The sequence below is a fragment of the Pygocentrus nattereri genome, chromosome 29 (assembly GCF_015220715.1).
Source record: "Pygocentrus nattereri isolate fPygNat1 chromosome 29, fPygNat1.pri, whole genome shotgun sequence".
Classification (NCBI taxonomy): domain Eukaryota; kingdom Metazoa; phylum Chordata; class Actinopteri; order Characiformes; family Serrasalmidae; genus Pygocentrus; species Pygocentrus nattereri.
The window spans coordinates 18,675,725-18,686,353 of NC_051239.1; the positions used below are offsets into that span (position 1 = coordinate 18,675,725).

Here is a 10,629-nt window from a genome sequence, read left to right on the forward strand (position 1 = left end):
TATTTGCAGAAAATGTGTTTCGATGGTGACAATTCTTACTGTTTGTCAATGATTTTCAGATTTTGAGACACTTTTACTTCAGAACAACTGGATCTAACTGCTCACTATGCAGCCATAAGGGACAGGGATGCAGTCTCACTTCCTGCTCTAAAATGCAGGAGCGTGGCTAAAATAAGGCCCCTTCCTATTAAAAACTAATCCTACACTAATTTCAAATCATTCAACTTTAAACGTAATTAAAAGAAAGATATTTTTAAATCCAACATTTTTTTTTCTTCATGAAGTTATTTCCATAAGTTGAAATTTAAGGCTTAGCGTGTTAAGACATCCACCCTTAACAGAAACTACCCTATAAATGATGATTTAGTATATATTCAGCTTATTACAATGACAATGACTTGGCTTTAGTAGATCATTGATAGATCAATCTTCGTAAATATTTAATGTCTGAGTACTTGCTGTGGGACCACAGTTTAAACAACAGTTGGAAAGCGGGAGAAACTCTTTTCGCAAAGGCCGCTAAATGATTAAAATTACAACGACAAAAAAGTGCATATATAGATGCGTTGATTAGAAGAGAAAGTACTGACTGATGGACTTTTTTATTTCTATCAAATAGAGATTGCCTTGTTATGTCATTTGTGGTAGAAAACATTCAGCTGCAGTGTGGGGGGGGAAAGGTCTTAGGTCACCTGGGAGGTGCTGTACGACGGGGATGTCCAGTTTCTGCAGGTCATCAGCATTTCCCACTCCAGACAGCATGAGCAGCTGTGGGGTGTTGATTGACCCACCACTGAGGATGACTTCTTTGTCAGCAAACACCTGAGGCAGCAATTACACACTCATGACCAGAAATGATACGTGTTAGCAAACAAATGACTGGTCTGTTATTCAAATATCCGTAGGCCTACGGTGGGAAGGGTACAGATAAAAGAGATAGTTCGCAGGAAATGACGCAGTGAATATCAGGTTCACCATCAGCTTTTCTCAGCAGTACGGGGCTCCAGCTGCGCCGCAAGATAAGGAAGGAAAGAATGTGGTTGGAACTTTGATGAGCTTATTCACATACAAAACAAGCCTGCTCTATGTCTGATAGCCTTAAAGCTGGTCATTATGAACATCAAATAGTAATATCCTTCACAGGTCAAGGCCTTTTGGAGCATCATCGAGTTTTGCAGAAATAAACTATGTAAAAAGAAACATTAGGAGAAAAAAAATCTGTAGAAATAAACGAATAAAAGAAGGTAACAGCAGTTTATGCAGTTACTACACATCGGTTGTAGTTTATGAGGCTCTAGTTAATTGCTCTCAATCTTTTTTAACCACAGATGTTCGGCACAAGTAATGACAATACCCATGATACACTCAAAAAAGACATACTCTGACAATTTATCACAATAATAACATTTAATATTCCCCACTACTAACTAAGACAAAGAGAAAAATAGGGACCAAAAACTACCCTAGGAAATGAACCAACTTCTAATGCAAGAGAAACCTGTTAAGAAAAACCAAATAAAAAGACCGTAGCAAAGTCCACTTGCAAAAAAAACAATGACTCAGCAGCACAGAGAAAATAATGTTTAGACTGAACAACCCATAACTTGTATACAGTGGGAGAGACAGAGCACCAAATAGATGACCGGAGGAGTCATTAAGAGGATTCAGGTTTGACAAATAGTACTGACATTGCTAAGTAACTTATTCATATCAGCAATGTCTTTCTACCTCAAATATGCCTTTAATAGCAGCGAGATGTGTGTGTTTTGCCAACCAATCTTACATCAGAAAAGCTCTCTGAACCTGATTGAGGGTATGAGGGCAGCTTTTGGAAATTAAAATTTATGTTTTACACAAAACACAGATTTTTTTTAATAGGTACAGAAAACTACATGAAAAACAAACAGTTTATAAATCTTTGATTCCTTAAAATAGCAACAATATGCTTTAAAACCAGCTTTAAACATAAGATATCGAGTTATCAAATTTCAGCATGATAGAGTTTACTCCATAATCACACTGGCATCCTTGGAAAAATGGGCAAAAAAGCCAAGAAAAAAGTCTTGGTGCTTAATTGGCTCAATAGCATATTGAAAATATGTTATACTTATTTATTTACTTAAATATTATACTTATTTCCAACAGAAAGTTCTAGTAAAATCCTAGTAAACCTGACCAGAAGAGGACACAAGTGAGACCTGCCTACACACAGTGAGGAGGATGTAGCAAGTATTTAGCCGACTATATCACCCAACATGTCATGTAGTAAACTGGTTGGTTTTTTAATCCACTGGTTTCAGTCAGACCCAGTAGGCCCAAGCGAATAGTGAGGGTGTGCTGAGAATGACTGTCGGAGGCCTCTGTTCAGAATGATTTTAACTCCCACCTCTGGGAGAGCTTTTCTCATGTCCCGGAGGAGGCAGGGGACATGGAGTCTGAATGGACCCTGTTCAAAACCTCCATTGTGGAAGCTGCCAGGCATAGCTGTGGCCAAAAGCTTGTGGGTTCCTGACAGGGCAGTAACCCAAGAACCCCCTGGTGGACACTAGTGGTGAGGGAGGCCATCAAGCTCAAGAAAGAGGCCTTTAGGGACTGGATGGCCCGAAGGACTCCCGACTCAGTAGATAGGTACCGTCAGCCAAAAAATGTAGTAGCGGCAACAGTGGTGGAAGCAAAATCCAGGACATGGGAGGAGTTTGGTGAGGCCATGCAAAAAGATTTTCAGTCAGCCTTGAGGAGGTTCTGGACAACTGTCTGGTGACTCAGGAGGAGTCGGGGTGGCTTCGTAAAAGCTGTACTCAGCAGGGGTAGAGGAACTCTGACTTCAAATGAGGATATTGTCGGTCGGTGGAAGGAGCACTTTGAGGAAATCCTTAATCTGGGAGATATGCCTCCCTCATAGGACTCGGGGCCATAGGCTGGGTGTCACTGAGGAGGGTGGCAAGCTCTTCAGTAGCAAGGCATCAGGGGTTGATGAGATTCGTGCTATTTTTAAGAAAGAGGACCGGAGGGTGTGTGTCAACTACTGGGGTATCACACTTCTCAGCCTCCCTGGAAAAGTCTACTCCAAGGTGCTGGAAAGGAGACTTCGACCCATGGCTGGACCTCAGATTGGACCAGCTTTTCACCCTCTCACAGACTGTTGAGGGGGCATGGGAGTTTGCCGACCCAGTCTACATGTGTTTTCTGGACTTGGTGAAGGCTTACGAACGTGTTCCACAAGATATCTTGTGGGAGGTCCTCCAGTATGGGGTGCCAGAGCTATTACTCAGGGCCATTAAATGTCCGTACTCCCTGAGTGAGAGCTGTGTTCATATACTCAGCATTAAGTCATGGTAGTTAATGTTCCCCCTTACGACCCTATCTGAACTAAGCGGTTAATGATGATGAGGAGGAGGAGGAGGATGGTTTCAAACAGATGATCATGTGATCTCATGCTTTGTTGAAATGACAACCTGCAGCTACACCAGCCCAGTGCAAATAAGGTTGGACAGCCCTGCTCTAAGCTTAAGTTAAACGCTGCCCACCCATCACCCACCTATTACTGTATTTGATGACCTCAAGATGATTGAAGGTTTTAAGTGTGATTGTTTTAAACAATGCTGTGGATTGAAAGACTAGCACTGCAGCACCTCAGGAAAATGATCTGTTTCCCTTCCTCTTCACTTCATACATCTCACACTACAACAGAAGATTATGGGATGGGATCTGCAGAATTTTTCCATATTCAATGTGTTATTAATGCAAGCCAGGACCGAGCATGTTTTATATTTTATATTAAATTTTATACTTATTTGTGTCATATGGTAATAATATCGTACTGGTTTGCACAAAATAATGAATGAGTTAACATTACTTTTTTTAACCAGTAGTTAAAACCAATCAACTTATACAGTTACAGGAACATGTTACTAGCTTTATATGGTTAACTGTGACCAGGAACACAGCTAATAGACATTGCTTCAGTTCCCAAGATTCCTTGGTATAAAGCTGATATGGTCATCCAGAATACTCATGGCTCACTTCAATTCAGCCAATCCTGCAGCCTAACCGATCAATCTTCTCACATATTCATAGCCTCTGACCTCTGTCCTACCTTCTTTGTCTGTCCGTTCTGCTGGTACTCTACTCCAATGGCTCGAGTCCCCTCAAACAGGACACGGGTGGTCAGGCAACGGACTTCAGCAGTCAGATTAGGTCTGGACAACGCAGGCCGCAGGTATGCACTGGCAGTGCTCCATCTCTTGCCTACAGAGTTGGGAGAGAAACAACGATGAAGTTTTAATGATTGAATAGTTTGTCAGTTTAATTTAACCAATCAAGTTGCTGATGCTTGTCCAAAAATGTGTTTCATGAGCCGTGTTCTACAATCAAATGAAATGCTTTGCTATTACACTATACTGCAAGAATGATAACTGTTTATCAAGGGCTACATGTTCCAACAGGCGGAGTATGTGGACAGCACAGCACTGAGAGGAAAGAAGAAAGCATGCCCTGATGTTGAATTCCATCATTTCATGGGACTACTGTAAAAATATGTTTTAAAAAAAGTGAAAGAAAGAAGTGGGTTCATGCAGGTTACAGCCCTGATTTAAACAAAACGCTAGAGAACGCTATCTTTATCTTTTGATATTGATGTGGTAGGAGTGATAGCAGTAAGGTGGTGTGATCCATCACCGACCTACTGAGTCAGCTAATGTTTGCTGTTTGTACCAAGTTGACATTGTTGAGAAACTAAAAAGTTTAGAACCGTTCTTGGCCCCTTGTTAAGCATTTGTAACGAGATAGCCAAGCACTCATCACCAAACAGCTAAAAATAATCTGTTTTTTTTTCTTAAATTATGACTATTACAAAAACTGTGGCCAGGCTGTGTGTTTGTCATGTTCCATGTGCCATAAAGGGCAGTTGAAAACAGATTTTAACCACTCAGGAGCAAAAATCAGCCTTCAAACCTGAAAGAAATAATGATTTGACATTTATTGTGATATGTATCGATATCGAACGATATACATTTTATTTTTGGCCATATCGCCCAGTTCTACTTGGAAGTGGTTCATTTGTTCAAATGACCAATCTAAAGAAAAGGTTTGACAACATAGGTTTGAAAGCGTGAGAGTGAGAGGGCACAAATTCAGAGAGGACTACGAGTAGAAGAACCTGTAGAAACTGAGAGAAAGAGTGGGTTAAAATGAGACACTAAAAAAATGACAAGGAGGTGTTTATAAAACTGAAGTGCATTAGATGGCAGAAATGTATAGAATGCAGCTTATATGGCTAAACTCTACAAGGTGCATTATTTTGCCAGTTATATGTCATGATGTACTCCCCTAACGAGTACAAGTCATTTCATATGGTGTACGTACCCTTATGAATGGTCATATCCATCCAGCCAAATCCTTCCTGTTGGTAGCCATTCATATCTTCAGTGAATGGGTAACCTGCCTGTTGACCAGCCTCAATGAACGCATGGTGCAAAGGGTGGTCAGTCTTCCCCCGAGATACATGCAGGGGACCACTGCCGCCCCGGTATTGGTCTGCTCCCAGCTCATGGGCTTGGGCCTTCCTGAAGTATGGCAGGCAATGATCATAGTCCCAGCCCTCAGCCCCTTCCCTGTGCCAGCGGTTATAATCTTCAGCATGCCCACGGATGTACACCATTGCATTGAGGGAGGACGAGCCGCCCCAGACTCGCCCACGGGGCCAGTACATCACTCGGCCGTCCACATTAGCCTGGGGCAGTGTGTGATAGAACCAGTTGTATTTGTCGTCACAAAGGTTATAGGTCAACGCCGCTGGCATGTGGATCTTCCATGACAGACGAGTGCTGCTAAGCAGCAAGTCCTTAGGCCCCGCCTCCAAGAGGAGGACTGACTCGGATGAATTCTCTGAGAGGCGGTTGGCCAACACACAGCCTGCTGACCCGGCCCCTACAACGACATAGCTGAAGGACGGGGTTTTCTGACTGGCCGAGGCAGTGCTATAGTGTCTGTGTCTTTGCAGTAGGTTTAAATAAGAACAGGGGGATGGTGGTGCGTTGGCATGCCTGCCAAGGCCTAAAGTTAGCCGTGCAGTTAAGGAGATGCATACCATAATGATGTCACTTTTTGAGTCCTCTATGTGCAAAACACGCAAAAAGACTTCTTGCTCCACCAATTACCCTGCAGCAGCCCTACAATGAAAAATGAATGGGTTAATAAAGTGTAACAGGATGAGAAATTTGCTCAAGTCTAAAGTTCTCTAAACCAGTCCTTCACCTGTAGATTGTTTATATTCTGCATATAATGTTTTATATTCTATAGTTAGTATTCTATATTGTATAGAACTGATTAATTTATCACAGCGTTGCTCAGACATCATTTGTTTTCATGCTTAAACACAGCCTAAATACCACATCACAACATAAGCAAAACTAAAATTGATTTCATTTTTTGAGGTCAGACGATTGCATGTTTGGATTATGAGGAACTGTTTTCTAGTAAGTCAGCAGCATAACCTGGCTACAAATATGGCTATAGCTAAAAAAAAACCCATAAAATAAGGTTCCTTCCTCTCTAAATTGTGGAAAAGCATGTTTTAGGCAGCTGTTTTGCAGCTTCTAAATGCTATGCCTAATCTGTTTAGTGCTAATTATGAAAGGGATTTACCTCAGAAGATAAAACCACATCAGGAAAATAACTGTAATTGTACATATAGTACTTTGTACTATATTTGAGTATTTTTTTCCACTCAAGTATATTCTTGACTTCGTATTTCCACTTTTATTTGAGTGAAATTTGACACAGCTCCCATCACTTAAGTACAGTTTCTCTGTACTTTTTACACCTCTGTTAGGGAACTTGTACTAGATAAGTGACTGATTTTTCAAAATGACCAGAGGAATCCCACAGACCTAGCTGCTAAAGGAAGGAATGGGGCACTACCTCATTGATGAATGGATGCTACACTATATGGACAAAAGTATTGGGACACACAACAAAGAAAAACAAAATCAGGCACCTAGCCATCCATTATACCTTTACAAACATTTGTGTAGGAATGGGTCCCTCTAAAGAGCTCACCCATTTCAAGTGTGGTACTGTTGCAACAAGTCAGTTCGTTAAGTTTTCCTATAAGCTGTTTCAAGATCAACTGTGAGTGATATTATTGAAAAGTAGAAGGGTTAAGGAACCATAGCAACTCCACCAAATGTAAGAACCTGTGAAGTTAGAGAGCAAAGTGCTGATGCCCATAGTGCATTAAGTCACCAACGCTCTGCTGACTCCATAACTGCAGAGCTCCAAACCTCCTTTGGCTTTAACATCAATACACAAACTGTGCGGTAGGAGCTTCATGGCATGGGCTTCCATAACCAAGTGCTGCATGCAAGCCTTACATCACCAAGCAATGCTATGGAGTTTTCAGGGGTTGACCTAGACCTCTTAGTTCCAGTGAAGGGTGAAATCTTAATGATTCAGCAGACCAAGGCATTTTAAACCACTGGATGCTTCTTTGTGTGAACAGTTTACTGTTTCCTGAGCTCCAGTGGACAAAGCAGTCCATAAAGGCCTGGCTGGGTGAGTTTGGTGTGGAAGAACTCGACTGGTCCACACAGGGCCCTGAGCTCAACCCCATCAAACACCTTTAGGATGAACTGCGTTATATAAAAACAGCCGTGTATGGCGCAGCGATGTCAGCTTTTAGCTCTTGGATATAACGGTGTAACTACTTTTTATTAACTTTAATACATTTTGAATTTCAACAGCATTTCAGTTGTAGTTCACGCAACACTACAAACAATTGCGTATGGTGCAGTTAAGCTTCAGCAATCATACACAACTGCTGAATTATAAATATACTGCAATAGTTACGTTATATTAATATTTATGTGTTTTTATCTACAAAAGCATTTCAGCTGCATTAACTGCAGTGAATGTTGCATTTTGAATCTCAGTAGTATTTTAATTACATTACATCCTCAAGTAAAATCCAAAGTTTGTGTGTCATTACTGAAACTTATCTGTACCAAACGCTGCTGATTTAATGTTGAACGTCTAAAATGGAAATTCAAAATGGAAAAACAAGGTAAATCTGACTCACTGAGTGTTTGATGGATTTCAAAGACTTTTGAGGGGCATTTTGATCCACTTACATAAGACAAAGGTCCCCCTCTTTTCTACACTCATTTTTTAAACTACCATTTCAGATGGTTAAGGATCTATTGGACCTTCATGACTGCTAACGTCTGCCGAGTACTGAACCTCCTTCATCAAGCTAACTAGATATATCAGGATACAGGCAGTGGTGGACAGTAACTGAGTAACTGAGTAAATGTAATGAGTTTCTGTACTTTAGTATTTTTGGTGTATCTGTACTGAAGTTTCTCCGTTCTGGGCGACTATTTCCTTTCACTCCACTACATTTCAGAGTCTAATATCCGACTTTTTCCTCCTACATTCTGAGAAATCTGTCGTTCCTTTTGGTTTCTGTGTGTATAAAAACGTAACATGTCAAAACGAAAGAAGCGCAAAGCCAGAGCACCAATCAGGGCCCAGCGGTCACTTTGTTTAGAGCTGGTTTTGACCTGTTGGTCATACCGACCCAGTGCAGCACGCGGTTCAACGTCAGTGCAGCAGCGTAAAACTTTGGGAGAGTCTGTTCAACATAAATGATGAACTAACCTAACTTTGTGTAAATAGAGCACAATATAGAAATATGTCCACATATGCAGTCGAGACTGACGCGGCTTTTTTCTGAATTTCTACAAACACCATTTCATTTTATAGTAAATGAGTTTGGGCTGGTTTATGTTTTTATCTTTTATTCACTGTTATTTTAAATTTTCTTTTAATTTAAAATGATTAAATGTAGTTATTTTCTTTGTCATGTCAATCCCTGTTTTTGTAAATGCTCGGCTACATTGAAAATGAGGGTTGCCCTCAATGTACTTCCGAGTCAAAATAAAGGTTGATTGATTGATTGATTGATTATTGAACAGACGCCTACAGATCAACATAGTAAAGGAGCTCATCTGTGATCCTGAGTTTAAAGCCAGTTTTTATTCAACTTAAACTTGGAACTAAGTTGTAAATAAATCTGAAACTGAAACTTGTGTGTAAAAAGTGATTTCAGAGCCACTCGGTTCTCCCTGATGGAAACTGTTTACCTTCAGTGTTTTGTGCTTCTGATCATTTTAATAGACGTCAGCGTCACTAATTAATGACGTTCTATTAAAAGACTGGTTTACCAAGAGAGACGCTGGAGGACTTTCACCTGAAATGAGTTCATGAAGCCAGTCTGGTTATAAAAATGATAACAGGACATCAGAGCCAGAATTACTCTTTTAGTACTTTTACTTTATACTTAAGTACATTTGAAGGTAAATACTTTAGTACTTTTACTCAAGTGGAGGTCTTCTACTTTTACTGGAGTGATATTTTACCTTGGGTGTCTTGACTTTAACTCAAGTACATGATTTGTGTACTTCGTGCACCTCTGTATACAGCTAATATCACTTTTGACAGGTAAGGCATGCTCAATACTGTTAGGACAAGTATTGGCAAGTACATTTTAGGTACAGGTTAACTCAAAGTCCTTTTGGAAAATGAAAGCGGCGTGCATTTCTACCCATGATTTAGAGCAAATAGCACCGTTAATCCAATGTGTGCGGACAGTGTTTGTGGAGCTGTTGACGTTTCATTGTCTGGCGGTGTCTACTGTCGGCCTGAACAATAAAATATGTATTTAAATGCGCTGAAAATTTGAAATTTGGAGGAAGACAAATGCGTGTGCATGGCTGCAGGCACTAACTTTATGGTGTATAATGCAGCCTTCTCACTGAAGCGTATAAGCCTTGATAAAACGCTATGTATGACACTGATATGACACTGGGCTCTAATATGCGTCCAGTTGTCTGAAAACACTATGTGTGGTTTTTACTCCATGTGTGAAGGGGGCCCAGGGTTAAAGCTCCAGGCCCCAAGAGAGAGATGGGCCCCTCGTGTCCTCATATCTTCAGAATAAGCTGAGGCTATTTTAATGGGAACCAGATGTGGACTGTACCCTATGTCCAAAACAACTGGGGGTATAGGAGCACGGGCTCAAAGCTCTGTGACAGAGACCTAGAGGCGCGTTCTCTCCAAGCTGGTCCGCGAATGCGTCGCCATAGAGCTCCTTCCTTCACCTCCCCACTGAAATAAACCACATTACTGCCTGACTCTCCGAGCCGCGGCTCTTTAGCTGAGCAGCCATTCAGACTTGCTCTGGAAGCGACTCGAGGGGAAAAAATCCCAAAAGTACTGAATTTTTTTGCGAATATCACTCAACACAGCACACTCGACGCACCCGCCACCGCCGGGACGGAACATTCGAGACCCAAACGGCTCACGCAGACAATTTTATGAAGAAAAGTTCCCCGCTTACCGCTCAGAGCTAAGCTTCCCTGCCTTGTTTGTGCTCTGTGGCTTCTCCTTGAGGGCGGAGCCACAAGCAAAGTCCACTTTCCACAGACGCAGACCGCGGCTGTGTCAGCAGTGTCGACATACCTCAACGACTTTCCGCTTTACTATAAAACTACGACGAACGGGCGGACACCCCGAAACGGGCGGGCAGCGAACTGAACCCCTAAAACGCCCTGAAACGCAGAAATGCGC

General features: G+C 41.5%; 1 protein-coding gene across 3 annotated transcripts in view; it reads right to left on the reverse strand.

Moving 5' to 3' along the window:
* The window catches only part of chdh (choline dehydrogenase), an 18,914-nt gene extending 8,369 nt beyond the window's left edge, over window positions 1-10,545 (reverse strand). For all 3 annotated transcript variants that reach the window (XM_017707480.2, XM_017707478.2, XM_037536118.1), the window contains exons 1-4: window positions 10,400-10,545; window positions 5,365-6,170; window positions 4,097-4,248; window positions 693-822 (exon numbers count right to left, since the gene is read on the reverse strand). In XM_017707480.2, coding sequence (XP_017562969.1) covers window positions 693-822; window positions 4,097-4,248; window positions 5,365-6,091 — 1,009 coding nt within the window. In that variant the 5' untranslated portion in view covers window positions 6,092-6,170; window positions 10,400-10,545. The remainder of the gene's footprint in view (window positions 1-692; window positions 823-4,096; window positions 4,249-5,364; window positions 6,171-10,399) is intronic.
* Between the last annotated feature and the right edge of the window lie 84 nt (window positions 10,546-10,629).